Source organism: Anomalospiza imberbis, chromosome 8 (genome assembly GCF_031753505.1).
Source record: "Anomalospiza imberbis isolate Cuckoo-Finch-1a 21T00152 chromosome 8, ASM3175350v1, whole genome shotgun sequence".
NCBI classification, from domain to species: Eukaryota; Metazoa; Chordata; class Aves; order Passeriformes; family Viduidae; genus Anomalospiza; species Anomalospiza imberbis.
Genome location: NC_089688.1, coordinates 22,415,363 through 22,437,824, shown reverse-complemented (window position 1 = coordinate 22,437,824; position 22,462 = coordinate 22,415,363). Strand labels below are relative to the sequence as shown.

General features: G+C 38.4%; 1 protein-coding gene across 12 annotated transcripts in view; it reads left to right on the top strand.

Annotated features, from left to right (window-relative positions):
- The window catches only part of BTRC (beta-transducin repeat containing E3 ubiquitin protein ligase), a 119,560-nt gene that overhangs the window by 10,021 nt on the left and 87,077 nt on the right, over nt 1–22,462 (top strand). For 2 of the 12 annotated variants that reach the window (XM_068197880.1, XM_068197876.1), the window contains exons 1-3: nt 2,689–2,754; nt 6,724–6,792; nt 17,444–17,551. The exons of 2 other annotated variants lie outside the window; for them this stretch is intronic. In XM_068197880.1, the coding sequence (XP_068053981.1) occupies nt 2,704–2,754; nt 6,724–6,792; nt 17,444–17,551 (228 nt within the window). In that variant the 5' untranslated portion in view covers nt 2,689–2,703. Of the gene's footprint in view, nt 1–2,688; nt 2,755–6,723; nt 6,793–17,443; nt 17,552–22,462 lie in introns of those variants that run through there. 8 more of the 12 variants (XM_068197883.1, XM_068197878.1, XM_068197884.1 and 5 more) reach the window with 6 other exon arrangements.

Genomic DNA, 22,462 nt, shown 5'->3' with positions numbered 1-22,462 from the left:
ACTCTGGTATTAATCCTAATCCTCTTCATTTTAACCAGTAACATCCTACATGTCATCTATCAAATGCTTAACTACTTCTAATTTGTCTGGACTTCAGTGATCTTCTTAAAGAAGAAGATTGGGTTAGTCTAGCACTAATTCTCATTTGTTCTAAATTGGGAGTAGATTTACTTAGCCTCCCATGGTGACTGTTTCATTTTGGCAATAGTTATCAGTACTCAGTGTCAGTAGATGCCCTTTCTTGGGAAACAGGACATACTGTTTGTCTGTGTTTTGGCTTTGGTTTTTTCTTTTTTGGCCAGCCATTTCTGCAACATTTTAGATTCACTCTGGTTAGAATTACAGATGGTTGTTGTGCATGAGGATGCTACCAGGGGCTGCCCATTAGGTGTCTTCAGCTGCTGCTGTTGCCCCTGTTTCATTCTGGCATGGTAGTCCTCCAAGACAGCAGGTGATGCTTTGGTGTTTCTTGGTTGAAGGAGGAGTTTGCTCTAGTTAAGCCAAGCAAAGGAACATTTGCATCCTGTGCCAGGAAATGAGAACTGTCATGGAGCTGAACTTGGTACAGGGTATTTATATAAGGAATAGAAATTTAATATATTGTGGTAAGTTTTTGAGGCAATTAGTTACAGATTCCAAGTTACTTCTGATGGGTGAAAAGGTCCTACATTGTAATTGTAGCAGAGTGCTTTGTAAGGGAAATGCATTTAGACAGAATGGGCATTCCTGCAAAGAGGAAATGTTTTGGTTCTTTATTGAACAGGAAAATGTTTGGCTAGTGCTGGAGCCTGCTCAGAAGACAAGAGCTCAGTAGCTAAGCAGAAAATGTAGTGGAGTGCTGAAGTGTGGTCGTCAAAGTGTTTCCTTCTCTTTAGAAAAGATATGGTATTCCCTTTACAAATTTGTCTGCTTAAGGTGTGAACTGCAGATTTCCTTCCAGGATAGCTGGTACAGACCTGTAACCCATCTCTCTGGCATGCTTTTTTGTCTGTTAGCTAAAATTCAGCAGAGGATCAGGAAGGTGAAAGTTAATACTGTAGGTTCTTAGGCTGATTATGGAGATTGGCGTTTTCCAAACTTAATTTGGTTTACCTTGGCTGTATTTTTTTTTTTTGAAGTACAGGACTTTCTATTCCTGATGTTCTGAATTTCAGTGAAAAATCAGAATCCAGGTGAGCTCTCTGACTTTTCTAGGGACTTACAAAAAAGAGACACAATACTTGGAAGGCAGCAGGTTCATTTTGTTGATCTCTGGACTAGCTTCCAGCTGCTGTTTTATACATAAATCCTTTTGCTGTGAATGTCACTGTTCTTGTTGGATACTTACCTGGCACAAATTCGGGAAGTAGCATGAGAAATGGTCTTCATCACAGATCTTGCAGTCTTGAAGGAGGCTGGATATAGCACTTGAATTTCATACTTAAAGTGTCAAATGGTTGTGAAATCAAGCATGGGCACAAAGAGAATCTCCACACTGCTAGAGTAAGCAGGTTTGTGGATCTTGCTGTTACTTTGTTCTGAGATTAATGGAGTGCTGTCATGGATCTCCATTTGGTTTTCAATACTGTAGCTTAGTATTTTTGTGAGCCCTAAAGAAAGTATCCAGGTGTTTCATGTTACAGAAGTAGTTTACCTGGTTGCTGCTGCTCTTGAAGGATATAAAAAAACCTTGCATCTATTTATCTGTCAAGTTGTATAAATAGACACTCTCTAGTGGGAGTTGGTTTTGAGCAGATCTCGGTCGAGGAACTCAGGCAGATTCATTAAAGAGCTGGAGTAGCCATGTTCACCACGTGCGGTGAACTCATTAAGTTCACAGGCAGTCAGAACCTACTGTTCGAGAGTGCTGTGTCCTTCTGAAGGAGTTTGTATCAAACTGTGAGACCTGACAGTCAGCTGACTTAGTGTTTGTTCATTCTTTCTACAAAATCTCACAAAGGATGCACTTAAATGTTGGCAACTTAAGCCTTTAGGATCAGATAGCTCGTGGGTTTTTCTCCTAATAACAAACAATGAAAGATTTTGAAATGGTGTGTTTGGTTTTGTTGAATTGGAGTCCACAGATCTAACTCTGCCTTATTTTGAATATTGCTTTGGGCAGTAGAGTCAGGGATCTGTTTGGGCCATGAAGTTGTATATTCTGTAATAGGAATTCAGTTTATTGCTGTAATGGATGCAAACTCATTACAAGTTGTAGGCCACAGGGGATACTTTCCTTTGCTGTGGAAGTCATCTCAACTGGACAATCTTCAGTGCAACTGGCCATGCCCTTCCATGTCAGTGACTGACAGATCTAATTCTGCTTTTGTAGCCGACAGCCTGTTAGTTAATGGAGTCCTGAATATGGTTACTCAGAGGCAACCTTCAGAGTATTAAAATGCATTATTCCTGTTCTTCACTTGATATTTATCAAACAAGGTGTTATATCTAATGAATTCAATGCTATTGTCAAATAAATACTGTGTGTAGATCATGACTTAAAAGAAATGGTAATATAAGTAGCTTCCTTATTGCTTTGCAGTGATGGAGAGAGATGGGTTTAGTCTGCTTGTTTAAATCCTATGTGATGGAAACCCAGAGTGAATGTCTTCTCTAAGGGAACAGCAAGCATTATGGGTGATATGATCAGATTAATAAGATCCTTAGTACCTATATATTTTATACAGGTCTCAACTCCCCCCCCCTCCCCGGATTTCTTCTTACATGGAAGCAGATAAAATGCAGAAGCAGCAGTACTGCCTTGGAAGTACCATAGTATGTTTCCTTTTATAATTATCATTCTTGACATATTTATCCTTTCTTATGGAAGTGAAGATGTAGATATTTAAGAACCCTTCTTGCACAAAAAAGCCCAATTTCCGCTCAGTACTTAATTAGCACTTGTTTATGACACAGCATCTGATTTGATTTTCGAAACAAATTGCACAGTAAAGAGGCTGATATTTAAACTGTATAGTAACCACAGCTCCAGCTGTGACTCAAATCTTGTAAGCCTTCAGGGGTTGTGTTTAGGTTTAGAAAATAGGAACTCAGGCCTGTAATTAAATGTCCTCTGAAAATAAGCCTTGGTAGAGAAGTGGAGAGGGTACCACTGAATTTTAAATTACTGACTTGTTCTCAAGAATCATTCTGTTGTTCTGGGCTTTGCTAGGGACTGCAGAAATCAAATGGATTACAAATGGAAGAGTGGAGTACTAAAGGAGAAAAAGTCAGGGGTTGCAGACAAAGAGATGAGCAAAGTAAGCTATTTTGGCTCCCCAGCTTATAGACATGCAATATATATAATTTTAATATATGGCTAACATATAGAAAACAAGTTCTGTGGACACCAGAAAGACTAGAGAGAGAGTTAAGATTTCATACACAGTAAAACTGCATTTCAGAACTGTGAGTAAGGTGCTGATGGTTGTGGAATAAGCCATCTGGGATAATGGACGGCTCATTTTTAGAGCAAGGCCTCAATAATAAACATGAATGTCTTGGAAAAGGAAGCAAACCTGGTTATATTACAAATTAGTCACTCACCCAAATCAAAATGTGAAATATTCACATAATAGCATTATATAAATTAGCATTTAGAGTTCTTTCAGAGTTACTTTTTGAGGAAAGCAATCACTACTGATGCTATTGAAAAAGAGAGCAACATTCCCCTAGCAGCCTGACTTCTAGTCAAGGAAAATGCTGGAGCAGATGCTAAGAGAAAATACTGTGCTTATGAATGGTATTGAACCATGAGCATAAATGATGTGTGCTCATGAAAATACAAAAATGAGTAGGTCTTGCTGGGCAATTAATTGTATTGCTGCTGGAATTGTTTTGAATGGATCATAATCAAGGAAGATTTTAGTGTTGATTTATAAATTAATACAGCTTCCGAACAAGACCCTTTTCTGGATCCCACATATTTTTTAGGCTGGGGGAAAGAGGGGCAATTTTATTTTATTTTTTAAAATTGACAGTCCTCTTACAGTCCTGTCTGCTGTCATTGGGATACTGCAATTCAGACTATTTTAACCAGATATATTACTTTAATTGCCTCTCTGTGCTGAAGAATGCATGCCTAGGGGTCATTTACAGTGTGCTTTGGAAAACCACAGAAATTCAGAATTTAGGAGATTGGCTGAACTTTTACAACCAGTCATCAATCCAAGAAATTTTAATTAACTTATGCTTTTCTATTGTGCTTATTTTGATGTAAATGGGGGCTCACTTGTGCAAATATCCCACCTTAATGGCATAAGCAGCAGTATGTGGGTAATGACACACATACCTTGTACTGGTAAAATTTGCTTCTCTTCTGTGTAGTCTCTCTTCTTAAATGAGAGTAGGTTTATCAAATGAGGAGAGGCGACATACCTCATTGAGAGGATTTTGCAAATACACTATTGAGGGATGAGTGATGGGTCTTAGTTTCTCCTATTTTTATGTTTCACTTGTCAGCATTGAAAAACAAATTTGGTTTACAGTAGCTGCTAGTCCACCAAAAGTCCTGATTGCTTTTATTACAATACTCAAGCAACTTTACTTTCAAGTCACAAAAAACTGTGTTGATAAGAATTGTCTAAATAGAAATACAGCATTATCTTTGCTACTGGAAACACTTCTGCTGAAGAGTAATCCTGTTGCTGGCAACAGATTAGTTAATACACGTACATATTTGCAGGACCAGGGTCTTCAAATCAAATGGTTCAAGTCAGTGTCTTTAAATCAATTATTCAGACTGCTCTGGACTGATGGGCTAGCAAATGTTAAGCAGCCCACTGGTCTGAAGAGCTTGACTGTTGTCCTTTAATTTGTAGGTTAGGTGACAGAAACAAAGAAAGTAATATTTCATGATTTATTGTGAATGCAATTTGTTTCTAACATCACAGCAATTTGTTGTGTGAACTTGGGCACATCTGAGGCTGGTATTCAGGTCTCTGCTTGTGATACTGATTTCAAATTATTGTTATTTCTGCTTATGAGTACTTCTAGTTTTTTTCCTGGATAGATATATACTGGGCTTTGCTACTTTGAAAAAGAAATTGAAGCACTTGAGGCAGAAGGTAAAATGTGTATTTCTGTAGTGCTCTTGCTAGATATGCAGCACTTCATATAGTTTCTTCCGTTTCTAAAGCACACAGAAATGTCAAGAGCTCCTCTCAGCAAACCTGTGAGGTGGGTTAAATGAGTGTTGTCCCCATTTTACAGTCGTAGAGAGACTAACCACCCATGACGTTAGTGCTGAAGGAAGGCTTAGGTCTTGGAGGATGATGCTTCTAGCTGTGTGAGAAGTCTCCTAAAACATAGTTTGTTAATGTGTTAAGCATTGCAAGTCCAAACGCAGCAGGTGAATGCAGTAACCAGACATACTTGACTTTAATTTATCAGCACAGTGGTGTTTATTAAAATTCATGTTCAACTGAGATCATTGGCTAGGACACCAGGGCATAATCTTACTTCTACTTTGAAAGATTTAGGAGGATTTAAATTCAAACTGGAGAGAAACAAAAATAACAAGTGCTTAAAGTATACTGTAAAATCCTGAGTGTGTACTTCTCTTTAGAGGCAAGATTTTAGTCTGCTCTAGTTCTTATTTTATTTTCAAATTCTAAGGCTGCCCACCATAGGTGTGAGGGTTTGTCATTCAGCCATAACACTTTTTTTCCTCTCCAACAAATTGTATTTCTTGGTGTTACAAGTACCAAAGTGGATGCAGTTTGTACAAACTGTCTTGTGTTGACTCAAGAACAAGTGAGAGTAATCTTATCTTTAATAGAGCCATTCTGAAAATGAGTAAGCTTTTTCCAGCCTTCCAGGAGGAAGGAGTGGTAGGGGCACACATCTGATTTGGAGGGGAGGTACTGTGAGTTAAGAAAGGGATTATGAAGTAGTTTCACGGAGTAAGAAAAATCTCTGGACTTGGTGTTTGCAGATGCTCTGTCTGGTCCTGTTGCTTAGATGTGATTTTAATTTCTAAGCATCTCCTCTTTTTGGAGGGAGGGCGAACACTTTAATCCAATTGAATGAGAGAGTATCTTTGAACTATAAATAAATGTCATGCCAGACAGTGTTTTGGAGTTTGTTGCATACTTTTTCCTAGCTATAAGTTATGCTATATATGTTTGGTGCTTCTAGAACAATTTGATGTCTTGCCTTTTCTTACACCCAATAAAGCATGAAAACCATAAATACGGGGGAGATTATATTTGTCTGTTGATTTGAGGCACAATTTATGACTGTGTGTAAGTACAATAACCTGTTACCCTAGTATTAAGGCTGCACCTCTTCAGGAATTTTCTGTCATCTCTTCATGTTGTCCAGTGTCTGGTCTGACCATGTTGAGGATGGTAACTGAAAACACTCATAGCTTGACTACTGCTGTTTTGACACCATTTGCTTCTTATGTAGTGTCAAAAGCATTAATGACCATTAGTCTTTGCTATTGCGCCCACCACAGAGGCTGTGCTTATCCAAGTGCGTTTTTGTGGAAATTGAAAAAAAATACCTATATATACTGAACTGAAATATAAAATGGTGGAAAACATAAAAATAGTGGCTTTAGTAAAAAAGGGTTCTTGAAGCAGTTAATATCCGAGCAATAAGCAAGAACTAATCTGGGGACTAAACCTTCATATGCGACTTAAACAAATCTGCATTGTTTAAAGTGCTCCAGAATTGAGACTTAGGTTAGCTAGGTCCCAGTGTAAAAGGAGGTCTCTCTTTATGTCTATTCTCTCCTAGCCCCGAATACACATGCCAAAAGATGGATTTCAACTTATATCTTCTGGATACCAAGCATGGCTAAAGCAGGTTGGACTGTATTATTGTTATTCATCTCATGTGAGGGACCGTGTTAGACACCTGTGCTTGTCTCATTAGTGAAGTACATAAATGAGGGTGTAATGAAGTTACAGTGCCATGTTAGCTGATACCCCTCATAGCCATCACTGTTTTGTGTTTATGCATGCTGTGTTTGTATAACATTTTCTCACCAGTCTGATGAATGTGCACTTCCTGTAAATAAAAGTTCAAAATGCAGTCACCTGGAAGCGAAGAGGGTCAGAGTCTGAAAACAGATCTACAACAACAGTTTGAATTACAGAATTAAAATGGGCCTTCAAACACAAAGCTGCATGGTGGTGGTGCTGGTAATAATGGGGAGGCCACTGGGTTAAAACTCAAGAGAATTGCATCTAGCATCTAATTCAGATCTGCCTGGATGAATCAAGTATGGACACTTACTCACATCACATAACAATTGTGCAGTTTGACACAGTCTGACACTATGGGGAGTCCCCACTCGGAAGTGGTCTAGTGCTATATTACTCTGGCTATTATTAAAGGCCAGGCTTTAGATGTCTCAGCAGTCTGCCTCTAGCAATTGCTGTCAGCTTTTCACTTTTGTGAGTGAAAAATCCCCCTTCAGAAAAAATAGCTTAATTTACAAATGGCCTGTACAGATCTCTTCTCTGATGAACATATATGATGAATCCCATGTGCTTGAGAATACATGGCTTAAAGTTGCTGTTTCTGTAGAAAGCCAGAATGTGTTGTTATGGCAACAAAAACTGGAAATATGAAAACAGCACAGATAAGCTGCATCCTGTTGTCATGGCAACTGCAGTTGTGAAATGACAAAACGTGGTGGTGAAGGGATCTTCAAGGTGGTACTGTGAGCCCAACATAAACAAAGAGCCAAGTCATTTGAGCAGTGTGAGAATGAAAAGCTGCATCAGCAAATCCCCTCTAAAATAAGAGAGTTTCATTGAAGATGCTAACAGGATGGTTTTGGTGGTCTCCAGTCTTATGTCAGTATCTTAGAAGCAGTAGGTATTAACTTGCTTGTGCAAGCTGCTTACTGCTGTCAACTTACTGACTTCTGTGAAACTGAGCAGAGCTTTGACAACTATTAGAAGATGAGCATCAAATCTTATATTTGCAAACCATTTCTTTGAATGAGTGATCTGCTGCAAGGGTGAAGTGTGCTTTGGAGCTTCTCTCCGAGAGACTGTTTCTCTCTCTCCTCAAGTCCACTCTACTGAAGGTCAGTTGGGACACTGAAGCTTATGTTTTCTTGATTTAAACTTTGCTGAGCCGGAGGCAAGGTGTCTCAGAGGAATCTCAACTCTGCAATTATTGTCTCACAGAGCTCAAGTTTGTTGACCTATGGGGCATGGCATCAGTTTCTATTTCTTATGTAGGTTGGGAGAACAATAGGAAGAGGATTGTGTGGCTGTTCTGTTTTCCTTTTACTTCTGAGGCAAACAGAGCAGCCTTATATTAGCAGTGCCATGATGCAGGTGGGATATATGTTTTTTGAACTCTGAAAAATACCAAGGGGGTAAAAAACTTGAAATGCACAGTAAAATTTCCAAGGAGACTTTACACAAGGCAACCTCAAATAGTGGAAGAACTTGCACAAGAACTTGCACTTTTTGAAAAAGATATTTTTTGTAAGCATGCTTTCCCTTTGATTTTTAGTTTATTGATATTAGTTCTAATGTCTATCTCAGTCTTCTTACTCCTTGATCCAAGGAAAAGTTATAAACCTGTGCTTGTCATCAGCAGATACTGTCGTGGAAATAGCTTTGCTATTCCAATTTCGTGCTGTGATTTCATCACAGGAAGTGTAAGGGTAAGGCAGTTGATATAAAGGCTGGGAAGAGCTTTCGTGAGAAGGAGAGTGGTTAAATTTTTTTGAGGTGAGTTTGGTTTGGTATAGGATATCTATCAAAGGTACTACCTGTAGGATTCCTTAAAACTATGTATTGAAAAGAAAGCCACTTTGATGTGTGTAAAAGCATAACCTACATATGCATCCAGATGGAATGGGGGCTGTGCGTCAGGTTTATTCTCCTGTTGTCTGTATTTTTAACGGGATCCTAAATTAATGATTTTTTTTCCTCAGCATGGCTGAGTATTGATCTGGTGCCTGACTTACACAGAATGTGAGAAGTATCCCAGTAACACATTGTATTAATGTGGACTAAAAGCAGTTTGTATTACAGATGAGGTGGAGGAAGATGGAGTTCTGCAAGACTGGACACATACTATAAATATCCATAAAACTGACAATTTTATCTAAAACCAGTGCTGGCTGCATTTGCGTATTTTCAGCTTTCTTAAACTGGAGATAATAGTTGAACACTACCTGAGCATGGGTTGCCCACACTGATGTCATTACCCTCTGCCCTTTAATGGCAGATTTTATATTTAATGTTGCTGTGCTGTAATGGAGAGTTGTATTGTGTTCTTATGTGGGCTAAAGGAAATGCAATACTAATGGCCAGAAATGCATGTTGCTTTAAGACTGGCATTTTAAGTAACCTGCATTGTTCTCTTTACTCTAGCTCTTTCCTGTTTAGCTGTTTGTCTTTTTGTAGAAAATACAGTTGTTTTATTCAGCCTTGATCTTAATTTAAGCTTTTGACTTGCTAGCAGTCTGTAACATCCCATCACCTTGGTGCTGCCCCTTTGGAGACAAGCCACAATTGACTTCTAAAGGGAGAAAGGGAGGGAATGTTTGTGTATAAATACAGTCAATAGACATGACATTTTAATTCCTGTATTATATGGACACTTCCTATAATTTAAGCCAAACTATGAAACTGGGCAAGTTAAGCTAATTAGGTAAAACACTTACAAAAACTTGCTTTGATTTCATAAACAGGGAAGTAAAAGTATCATTTTTAGGTGGCTTCTGAAACATGGTAATTCAGAGTTAAAGCTAATGCCTCCCTTTTTCATAGCATTCTGAGCAAGTATGCATCATGTAGGATATGTAATGTAATGCACTCATCTGAGCCTTTCTGCCTCCCACTGTCTTTTTGTAGTAGAATTTTTAAAGCCAAGTTATAAACCTGTAAATGTGTTTTATGCTGGAAATTCTTGGTGATACCTTAACTAGATTGGTACCAGCAAAGGCCAGTATAATCAAAACAAGGCACTTCAGTTATTAATGGTCAGCACTTCAGTCAAGTCAGCTGGAAAAGAGGGTGTAAAAACCAGGACTGTGGTGAAACCAGGATTCTTCTGCTAGAATTGCACTTTGCTGAGAGAAAAATGAAATTATTCTGGATATATTTTGGTTTTTTAATTTTGTCATTTAGCATCCTTTCCTTAAGTTCTAAAACATCTATTTTCAGTCGATCCATATGCTTTTTAAAATTCAGGTACTAACTCCTTGGGTGGAAAGTTGAAATAAGATTTCTTTCTGCAGTTCATTTATTAATACTTGGTACTCATATAGTACATTATGTCCTCACAGTGCTATGCAGGGATATCACTTATCCTTGAAACATTTCTGTGTGGTAGGTGCATAACAATAACTCTGAGAGATTTTATGGAATTAAATAAAGCTAGAGATGTGGGAAAAATCTAATGAAACTTCCGTTTCATATCTCCACCAATGTAGGTTTATCCCTGCAGTTTGTGTCATGAAAATAGAGAGAAGTTCTAGAAATGTTCCAAGATGAAGAAGTTTTAGCATATTCCTTAGTATGCTGTGTTACTCTGCCCAAACTCTTGAGGAATTGTTTGTGATTGATCAGACTTTAAACACAGAATTATTGAATCATTAAGTTTGGAAGATATTTCTAAGATCATCAGACATAATGGAGCTTAGTAGCAACTGTGTTTTCTTGCTTACCCAAGAGCCAAGTGCACTTGGTCTTGTAACATCTCTATTTTCAGCCTTCACATAGTTTCATGCTTTAGACCTTGGTGAGATTGCTCTTAGTAAGTTTGGTGTTGTTTAAAGAAGCACACACAAGTCTCTACAAGTTTTACTCCTTAAAGAAGGGTATGGCACCTAAATCTTAAAGCTCTGCAGCTGCACTGGTTTAGATTTATCAGCTTCATGCATTAAAGAGCTATAATTATGAAAACATTAGTGCTGTCGAGTTCAGATGTGATCCATACAAGTTCCCTCAAGCACTTGGCAAATGAGGATCTTGTACGCCTTATCAATGGAAGCTGGCCCCTTGCTGGGGCATGTAATTTCTGTTGACTTGAAATCACAGAGGTTGAACTCCAGTAACCACTCTTGGGGAAAACATTTCTTCACAAACATTTACCTAAAAGCTGTGATTTGATCCTCCAGATCCTGCTCAGGTAAGTTATTATTTGGATAATCTGAATACGTAAATCCTTTTCCATGTGTCTTAAATTTGATATTTAAAAGTAGTTAGTGAACTGGAATATCTTGTAAAAAGTTACTGTTAGCTAGGGAGTCACCAGAAGATTAGAGAAGAGTTTGCATATTACGTATGTTAAGGAAAATTTACTGAGCAGTTACACGCAAAGTGGGTGGCTGAGGGAAAAAGAACCCTTTACAGCAGTTGGAGTTCTGTGTGCACAGCAAAGCTGGCAGAATGTAGTAACAGCCTGAGGGTGAAGGGGAAAACTGCTGCACTGAAGTCAGTGATCTGTACCAGGGTAAGAAGTCCAGTATTACCTACGTTTGGAATCTAGGAAGAGTGTTATAATTGAATCTGGTAGCGTGTTTCAGCCTCTGATTTGTGAGACCTAATTGGTTGGAAGTCAGACCCTGGTTGTGCCAGAAAAATACACTCAGCTTTCCCAAAGTGAGTGTTGGTTTGCTTGATTTGCAGTTTGTGAAAAGTAGTCCAAGGGTCTTTAATGAGATAGCTGAGCTTTGTTATGACCAAGCAGAAGCACAAACCACTTTGAAACACACCCATACATGCTTGTGGAAATGTGACCAAGGTCTGAACATAATAAAAGGTGAGGAATTGTGCAAAGCACAGGAGCTGCATCTGGCCCTTCATGATTCAGGTGCAATATGTGCAGTTAGAACTGTTGGTGGGCTGGTTGAGCCGTGCCAGATCCTTCTCATGGTCACACTCCAAGGATTACTACAGTTGCCTCTTCATTTTTATAAATTAATTTTCTTACTGTGGAAAGACTTTCAAGAAAAACTGCCAGTGACAAGGTCAGAATTACCTAGTTATAAGTGTGGAAAACTGGTCTGGGATGCAAGGAGGTGCACATTTTAACTGTATGGCTTTTGACTGTTGTTTTTTTGTCTTAATTAAGACTTACAGCTTTTAATGTTTTTCTTATTTTCAAATGAAAACAGGCAAAAAAGTTTCTCCAAAAGTTATGAAAGTATTAATTTGCTCTGAGACATGCTAGTCTCTTCGGTAAGTTTATAATTGGGCAGAATTTTTTTTTAAATGCATATTCTTGTCTCTCAGGTATATAACTACTTCATAACTGGTAAATCTGTATTCATATGTTAGGGTTTTTAAAGGCATATTATTTACACAATTCACTTGAATGGCTCCTTTGAAAGCTGTGTGGCTCTCTCATGTAATTATGTATTTAGTATGCCTTGCATCCATTGTTGGGATAGGGGAAAAGAAAAAAAAAGCCCCACAAAATCTACTAAAATAAATAATAAAATAATTTTCTTATTCAGTTTTGGCAGCTTTTTTAGAAGTTGTATTATATACTTTTTTTTTCCAGGTAAGAAGAGCTACTAAAGCTAAAAAAATGAAATATGTATGGCAGGTTTTTTAATTGAGAAATTATACAAGATGCACTGGGAGTATTTTTTTAATGCTTACATATATTTGTTCAGAAAACATCTCTCAGAACAGTAGAGGGAAAATGAAGCCCTGACAAGATACCTTTTCATTTTTATGTGGGAGGTTAAAAGAATGAAAAGTGGACCAGGGAAAGGATCCAAAATCATTTTTTACCAGAAGTAAATTTCTGGAATTGTTACTAAGTTTCATGAGACCAACATTTGTAATGTAAATAGCAGCTGCCTTATCTGATATGTTTCATGCAATGTGTTGCATTCTGTGGTGTCAGGAATAGTGCAGACTGAACACAATGTGAAAGTGATGTATGTTATATTTTTGGCATTGGCTTAGTTAAGTATGTGTCCAAAAAAAGTGTAAGAGGAACTGAGTGAGATTGAAAGGTATTGAGGTTTGTTCTCCCATTTTTTTTGTGGTGTATGATAAAAATAATTCTGAATATTAGGAATCCCAGTAAGATCTAAGCATGTGTTTGATAAAGGATTAAAATTCCTTAGGCACATTTCCTGAGAATTAGGTTTTATAGAGCATGCAGGAAACAGTCGTTTGAAAGATACTTTCAGGGAGAATTGTTCTTGCCAGCCATCCCATATTTGCTTTCTGAAGTGGTGATCTGTCTCCTCATATCAAGCTCACATCTGGTTTATATACTTCAAATACCCTTTAGAACATCCCATATGTTTTATCTGCTCCAGTTAGGGTGGTAGAATTTCTAGAACCTCTTTCCCCCTCATGTCTTGGTTTTTGTAAGAGTTAGAAATTGTTACTGGTTTATCTTTAGAGTTCACCTGCATAAGGTGCTGAATGCTGTACTAGGAGGGAAGCAATTCCAAGCTAGGGAAGGGCTGCAATAGATGTGGTTAGCATCTGAAATTAATCTTATGTACAATACACCAAACACCAGCCTTTGGGGAGAAAACTTGGTTTCCTCTTTGGCTTTGTCACTAACTAGTGAAGATGTACAAAAATATATTAGGTTGCCTGTAAATCAAAGGTGTTTTAACTGCACAGGTTATCATAAAGTTCAGTACAGAGTTCATAGAGGGGCAGTAGGTAATACCTCACTATTTTAAAATGTGCCACAATTAGAGACAGTAATTCTGTACTACTGTCTAATTAATTTCTCTGAAGTGACTATAAAGAAAATATCCTTCAACTATTGTTTGATTTTCTTTTGGTCACTCTTGTTTTATAGTGAGCTCAGTATTGTCAGTTTATGCTTTCATACCTGTGCACTGTATTTGTGAACTGTAGTAGTGCAAAAACTTTTGTTTTCCCCGTGTAGAGCCACTTAGTTTTACAGGACAAGGTGATATATTTCTGACCTGTAACACAATTTACTAAAACTGTATTAGTTACCCCTAGTATATTGTATTTGCTGAAGGACTAGAAGAGAACAAATTTGATAAGAAAAACCCAGTCTGAAATGGTAATGTATAATCTTGTAATGCAGTAGCAAATAAAGTAAATAACCAATTTTTAGCATTGGCAAAAATTTAGCTATTGAGTGTGTATTGAAATTTGTCTTTAGGACATCAGATAATTGGAAGAGAGGGTAGACTATTAGAGGCAGAACATCAGATGTAGTCAAAAATGTTCTTGCAATATAATTACAAGAATAATCAAATAGGTTAAAATACATCTTCCCTTCAGCTTATGGTTACTGTCCACTCAGCTCAGGCAGAGGCTGTGAATGCTTCTAGCCTATTTTAATTCAAAGTAAGGCAAACCCATTTTAATCACCAGTGGAGCAGCTGGAACCAGCCTCTGTCACAAGGAGGATGCTGGTCTTGTTTGAAACTGTACTCCCTATATTTATTTAGTGGGAAAATACATATCAGAGTTGAAGGAGTGGGATTTTAAAATCAATTGGAAAAAGAAATTGGGTTTTTCATCAAATAATTCCCTATTTTATGTCACTCATTGTATATTAAAGATGCTTAGCTTTTCTAAATAAAAAGCTTTACGTCTCTGGGTCTGAAAGTTGTGCAGACATCCAAAGTGTTAATGCAGTTGGGAGTTAGGAAAGTAAGGAGATTGCTGCATCCTGGCCCAGTACTCTGCAAGCAGTACCAGCATTCCCATTTGGCTCTAGTCCAAGCACTGTGCCTCTGTATCTTTGTTTTGATGAATCAATGTAGATTGACTTGAGTTCAGGAGAGGATTTTTTCAGTCAGCTTTCAAGTAATGAACATTGAGGCCAGTCCCTTGTTTGTGGAGCTGACAGTACAAAAGTGAGTGCTTGACACATGGCTTGCTCAGTGCATGGGGATAGAGGCTGTTGAGATTTTTCAGAGATCAGGCTCTAAATGAAGTTGTTCTGGTGGGTCACTCATCTGATTTACACACAAGCTGTTTCTATTGAAGCACCTGGGGCCTTTTGTTCAGGCTTGTGAGTAAGCCTCTTTCAGTCACCAACAGTAATTTAGCGCCTCTGCTTCCTTCAATAGGTAAAAGGCAAGTACGGGAATGACATTTCCTTCCACACTGTGCTACTTCACACTTATGTTTTTAAGAACTGTATCACTGATGTAGATTTTGTTGTATACTGGAACAGATTCAGAAATCATCTAAGGTATTGGTCGTTTTTTACTTCCTACTTCCTAACTCTGGAACAATACTAAGTGGCAGGAGCACATGGGTGAGGAATGATATCCTCTATTGGACAGAGCTCTGCAGAATAGCCCTTCAATGTTTTTCTTTGTTATTGTGGCAATTTTAGAGGAAGACATTTCATTGCCCTGTAAGTTCCCTGGCACAATAGAGTGCCCTGCCTGCAGATTGTAATGACTTTGACTTGAGCTGTAATCTCACGTAAACCTTGAGTCAACTAGAGCTTGCTTTTACACTGACAGAGTGCTCCGCATTTTTCCTGCCTTTGTACCATTCCATGCTTCAGTCAGTTACAATATTTAAAGTAACTTCTTTTTTTATATTGTCAGTTTTAATGGCAATCAGTTCTTTGAGTTTATTATCACAGTACGAAAACTTGAGGCAGCCCAAGGGATGGGCAAGCATGAGAATATGGAATAAATGATAGCTGCAAGTCTTGGATAACTCTGTATGGAAAAAGAAAATCATCCCATATTTATTTTGTATTATGTTATGAATTCTGGGATGGATAACAGTAAGCATCTGATCCTCACCTAGTGAATTTGCTCTGCATCATCAGAGGCCCCATGTAATGAATCTCCTGTTACTGTGACATTCTTGGAGAATAATAAGCAATTTTGATTTAAATAAATAAAACTGGTGAATTGCTTAACTATGCATGTCCGTTTCATGTATGAATTTTTTAAAAAAAAGTTATTGTCACAACAGCTTTCAGTAGCTATAGTGATACATATTACATTGCAAAGAAAAGATTGCTGGCATTTGGAAGGTTTTTTATATGTGGAAGTGTTTGGGAGGTTTTAATGGTGGACAAGGAAGTATGGCTCATTTTTGTAGCTTGTTACAATACTACGGGTGTGATTTTTTTGGCTTCAGGAGGGGCATTACATACAAGTAGCAAGTTCATGTGATGTACTATGATGTACTCAAATTCTTGAGTTTCAGTGTCTTTGTAAAGGGAAGAGTTGTTTGGTTGTTTTTTTTTTTTTTAATGAAAATGCAGTGAGGAATGTATTTTAAGGTATCATAAACTTCTATTGAGAACGTTTCTATAGGTTATATTCCCCAGCAGTCTTTAAATACTATTTCTGGAACAGCAGTGTAAATTGCAACAAAGTACAGCAAAGAATGTGGTGACAGACAAGGTTAATCTCTGTGTCTGTCTGCACAGGACCAGATTATGGATGTTGGTGATCACCTTTCTGCTCATTCAAAGATGGGTTATGTTGCTCTTATTTCTCATTTACTGCAAGATTGCGCAAGGTTTTCTAGCCCTCTCAAGAGCAGGAAGAAACGGAGGCTCAGAAGGCAGCTGTCATTTCATACCCATTCCAGCTGCCCTTTCCACTCAAATTTCCTCCCATCCCCTCCCCTTCTATTAAAAAAAAAAAAAAAAAAAAAGCAGGGGCAGGATTGAAAAAAGATGACTATGTGAGGGTTTTAAAATCTCTAGCAGCTAATCTATCACATCCTTCAGTTTTCATGGCTATCTGCCAATTCAAAATACACTTGTTTTTTCCTGCCTTGCTAGTAATTAGACAAATGCAGTAGTGCTTATGGCATCAAAAACTGTGTCTGGTAAAAGCAATTGCTATCATAATGCATCCCTAAATTTAATAGTAGTAGTGTAAAATGAATAAGCAGCTCTCTATTTCAAGGGGTAATGGCTTTAACTATCAAAATGGCTAGTATTTTCCTTGATTGGCTGCTTTGGCTCCTTTTTTTGTATTTCTGTTTCTGTTGGAACCGAATCAATTTATTATAAAAATTGTTATTTCATTTAACAAACAACAAGGCAAGCAGAAACTCTTCTAAAGTGTCACAAACTTCCTGTTTACCTTGGATCATAGGTTTTTCCTTTTATCCCATTTACAGACAAAACACAAACCTTTTCATTCCCTGCAAGTATTACACTTTAAAGTTGTCATTTTCTTTTCTGCTTTCCTTGCAAAATTGCTTGTCTTGTGTTCTGCCTGGAGCATTGCTGTGGATAGAGAAGAGGTCTGATAAATTGGAAAGAAATGTTTTATCACTGGGAAAACTCAACACATTGTTGTGGAATATTAATCAAAATTTACTTTCTTGATCCATAGTGCCTTTTTTTTTTTTTTGCTACTATGACATCTGTAAAGCTTCTCTCAAAGAAAAGATGCTTCAGCAGTTAGTGCTCTCTTAAAGGGCAGTTGTGTTGATGCCATTTGGCTAAGCCTTAAAAGTTCCTGTAATCTGTGCCATCCTGTCTCATACAGTCCCATCTCATAGTTGTCCTTTCTCTGCAGTGCTCTATGCCCAGATCTCTGTGGCTGGGCTGCTCCAGCCTGGCGGACAGCATGCCCTCGCTGCGATGCCTGTATAACCCAGGGACTGGCGCACTCCCAGCTTTCCAGGTACTTTCTGTCTCTCCCCACTCCTTTTCTCTCCATCTGTGTGTGTGTGCATCTCCTTTACTTACCTGCTTGACCTCTATTTATTCTGGTTCATACTCTGTGCCTCTCCTCTGTCATTTTGATCTCTGGTATTTTAACTCATCTTGTGTAGATTCAGGGCAGCTGGGGCATTTCCATTTACCTTGATATAATTATTTTATCTAAGTTGGCTTGATACCATCATCTTTTTCATTGGTTTTAAACTGTGTCAAAAAGATACCACTTAATTATATCTGGCAAACAGCATCCATCACAGTCTCTAATCTGGCTATTCTGGCTATTTGCGATGCTCCTCCTATCTAAATTTTCTGTGTGCCACTTAAAGGATTGAGAGGGTGAGTTCATTGCCATGATGATAATTGATGCCAGAAATTCTTTACTTCAGCTTTGTTAACGGGAGTCTGGACATTTTGACTACAGAAAATTATTGTCCAAGTAAGCTGTCAGTCAAAAGGCAAATAAAGGAAACCTTTTTTTTCCCTTTGATCTCTGAATTTGTTAGATTCAGGCTTTTCTCTGTCATGAGTCAGCTTTCTGCCAAACCAGTTTGTTCAGACCCTTTGGGTGACCAGTGAACTTAAAAAATGCAGACATTCTCCCATGGGTAGAGAGTAAGACAAGTTGCTGGGTGAGCATCAAGAAACCTAGACAAGCAAGCATTTTTGATGACATGTGGACATAACAGCAGAGACCGGGCTCTGGAGATGTTATATTCACATTGGAAACTCTGAAATATTTTATGAACTGTAATGACTGAGATACTTTAGGAGTATCTCTGCAGAGAGCATGTATGTTTATTTGAGCTTATTGTAGCATGAACATGTACTTCAAGGTTTATGCTGCTAGATTATGCTACTGCTGGCCTAACCTGTGGCAGAGAGTTTTATTTACCAGCATCTTTCAAAACCAAATAAAAATAATAGGCCAGAATCTTTCTGAAATTTTTACCTGTTTTGGGGTAAGTTCATTATGCGCCTCTAAAGGAAAGCATGCAAAGATTATTTTAAGTTTTACTTCTTGCTCCCAGAGTTAGGATAGTGCTGTGGAAATAATCCTCTTAGTCCCAGGGGAGGCTTAAGTGTCTTGCATCGTTTTGGTGCAACTCTTTTTGCTGACACAGCAGTAGCACTGATGGACTCTGGAAGGTGTCCTGCCAGGCCTCCTTTGCTGAACCAAGCTTTTAGTGGAGCTTTCCGTGGGGGAGGGGGAAACATGACTTTTTATTAGTCTTAGAGGACTCTAGAGACAACAGGCAGAGTTTAGACTCCTAATCCTGATTTGCATAATTTGACTAAATCATATGGGCCTAATTTCTGAGCTTTTGGCTGTTGAATGAATCTCAAATCTCTTTTAGCTTAGCAGTATATGGAAAGTAATTTATAAACTTAAATTGCGACTTCTTCCTTTCTACTTGAATTATTTTTGATTACTTAAAATAGGCATATATTACAAAGGGAAAGATAAATTAATTTATTTAAGCCTAAGATGTCCTTACTAATGGTAGATATGAACAATAACAGTTCTGCTAATGCAGTGCATTGATATTTGGGGTCAAATGAGTTAGCTGCACAACCATTCATTGTGCTGGGGTACTGGTAGGACTGACATTTTCATTTCTGCAGATTTTGAGAGACGTTTCTGTGTGCATTTAGTGAGTATGGGAATTGGGGAAGTATGTCTTACTTGCCATCTGAAATGGTAAACTGGTGCTCTTCACTGAGCTCTGACTGCTGTGATGAGGAACACATTTACTGCCAGTTGAGAGAAAAAACCACATTGCCAGCAACGGCTTCTGCAGCACTGAGTCATCCACATTGCAGTCCATTTTTTTCAATGGGTTCTGATTGATCCTCATTAGCTTGCATGGTTTGAAGAAGACTCCCCTCTGAGGCATGGCTTCTGCATTTTCCAGTGCAGAAGGGAGTGATCTGGAGCCTGCTTGAAGCGGTGATGTTGCAGTATTTCATCATTCTTTACTGCTTTTTTTTTTTTTTTTTTTTTTGATATCAAATCTTCAGGAAAGCATTAAAGACTTTCTTGTAGCCCAGTGAATTTTCTCATATTAAGTTACTTTCCTTTTTCCGTAGCAAGCTTGAAGTAACTGGAGAAGCATATCAATGTTCTTTGCTTGTGGCAAAAGAGAAGATGCCATCTGGAAGGCTACTTAGTCACTGCTGAATTTGTCTAGTTATTTACATGCCTGCCTTCAGATGCTCAGAGAGAAATGTGGAAAGATGCTCTTTTTGAATAGCTCAGTTAAAGTCTTGCTGACTCCTCATGGGAAGCATTGGCAGGTAGTTGATTTAGAGATGATTCTGTTAATATGTCAGGTAACTTCATTTTTCTTCTTTGTGTTTTTATTATTTGGGACAGGTGAAAACAGGATCTTCTGGTTCCTCAGCCCTGTTTTTAGGCAATCATCCTGCAGTGGGAAAGGCTTTAAGGCTAAACCCATGCATCGTGGAATGAGGAGCTAGAAACAGTTCTTTTTTATCTCAAAGGGCTTTGCAACTGATAGTCTACTGTGTAACTGAATTTCATAGCAATCATGGTGGAAGATGGCAGCAAATTGGAACATGAACTCCTATAAGGCACTGTGGAAAGTGGTCAAGTCAAAGAGGGTATTTTAACAAGAGAAAAAGGCCAGCTATTCAATTTTCAGTGTCTTGGATGCCAGATTTTACAGTACCATTAATCTGCAAAGCAACTGAAAATTAGGTTGCATGTAGATTCTCCTAATAATAAAAAATAAATTATGCAGAATATACTCTTTTTTTTTTTCTTAGAAATTTGTGCTTTGGAAGTTTCCAGATGTACCAACAGGTGTCTGTTTTCATGACATTTTCCATGTGAAGATAATTACTTTCCCTGTTAAAATATTTTTCCTTGCATGCTCACCAGGCTCTATTTATGTTGCTTTCCATAGTTGGAGCACTTTGAAAATTCAAATTTACAATTCACCCATCAAGTATGCCAAGGGAATGATTGTATTAATCCTTCCAGGTTTGCAGAAGACCAAAGTATTTCCTTGAATTCATTTCTTTAGGCTGTTGTATAAATGAGGAGGCTTGAAGAGGAATTTGAAAGTCTTGCCAAAGACTATATGTATCACCATAATCTCAGAGAGCAGTCAGCCTCTTCCTTTTTACCTAATTCACAGCCAACACAAATACCAGCTCCTGTTTAGACTGTAAACTTCTTGGATCAAGAGTCATGCTTTTACTACCTTTGTCTGAAGCCTAGACACAGGTGGAAAAGACAAGAGTTGCCTTGTCAGCTTTATTTTGCCAAATCTGAAACCTTTATTTCTGTAACAGGCTCTAGTAATCAAAGAGGAGGATTAACTTCTGTGGTAGATGTAGCAGCATCTTGTTGAATACAGAAGTGTCTCTGTAGAATGTCAGAAATTTGCATTTTGTTTTACTTGAAGATCTTGGCCATAAAGAACTACACCTCAGGGTTTGTCAGGTGAAGAGGATGAGCTTCTGCTTGGTTTTGCAGAAGTGAGCATGTGTGTGAGACTTCCTCGGTCTGGGCTAAAAGCTCTGTCGTGGGGAGGAAGGTATGGGTGTGCTGGACTAGGCAGATTGAAGCAAAAGGGAGTGTACTTGAAGCTGTGCAGTATGGATGTGACCTCTATGGGCTGAGATTACTTTTGCAGAAAGGTGAAAATGCAAAAGATGTTAAAGGTATACAGTGGTGGAAGTCTGTTGTCCCTGTGAGACAGGCATGAACTTATTCTTCAAATTACTTTTACATTATTTTTTCCTAATGTTTATATATTTTGTGTTATAAAGCGGACTATTTGTCAAAGAAGCATTGTCAGTGTATTGTTGGAAACAGTTGTGTCTCTAAATTTCCTTCAGCCTGTTCACACACTTGTGTTTTAGAAGCTGACGTTTTATTGCTGGAAATACAGTGTAAATGTGAGTAGTAGTACATAGTTTCTGGTTATACAGGAGGTTAGAGCTAGAGTCTTGGGGTGGGCAAACTGCATGCTCAGAAATGTGTTTGTGAGAAATACGTTTGAAGGAAATTGGCTTTGGAGGCAGTGTTTGCTGGTGTGCATAGTTCTGGCTCTAATTGGGAAAGATATGGGGTGTCCAGTCATAGACTCCATCAGCATGGAGACACTAAGCCTGCTTTGTATTCACCCCTCTCCTGCCACTGGCTGTGTGAAGCTTGCCCGGGGGCTGTTTACAGTGCACCTCTAAAGCAGAATCCTAATTTTGGTGACTAATAGCCAGAGCATGTGGCTCCAGCAACCCCTGGCTGGCAGCAGGCTCTGCCCTGGTTGTGAATGTAGTTAGGTGGCCCCCAACTGTTTACAAGACAGCAGAGGTGAGATCTTTGATTGACAAGTCAGAAATGCATTAGATCATTCCTCTGCCAGTCTCTGGTTCATGCTGTTAAAAATGTCAGCCTCTCCAAGTTTGAATGGCAGCCCGAGGGCCTCAGAAGCTTTTTGTTTTCTGAGATGGAAACACAAATTGGATGTGTGCCTGAGCGCTTCATCCTGGGCTGTAATTTCATCTTTTAGCTAAGAACCACAAGGTACATGAGCAAAGCACCCTGTAAACAATAATACTGGGGAAAAAAATAAACAAGGTCGTGTTTCTGGTACGTTGATCCACTGGTGTCCTGACCTCTATCACGTTGAACATCTCCACTCTGATTGCTGTTCCCTTTGGCATTACAATGAGAGGAGATAGACTGACACAGGAGGCAAAGATTTAAAGTTGCAGTGCTGTTGCACATTCCTTGTATTGGCTATGAAATATTGAACTGCCACAACGTGACACCTATTTTTTTAAGCAAAGTTTCTTGTTGGAGGTGTTCAGTAGGAGTCTTTTCTGTTTTTCCTCATTTTAC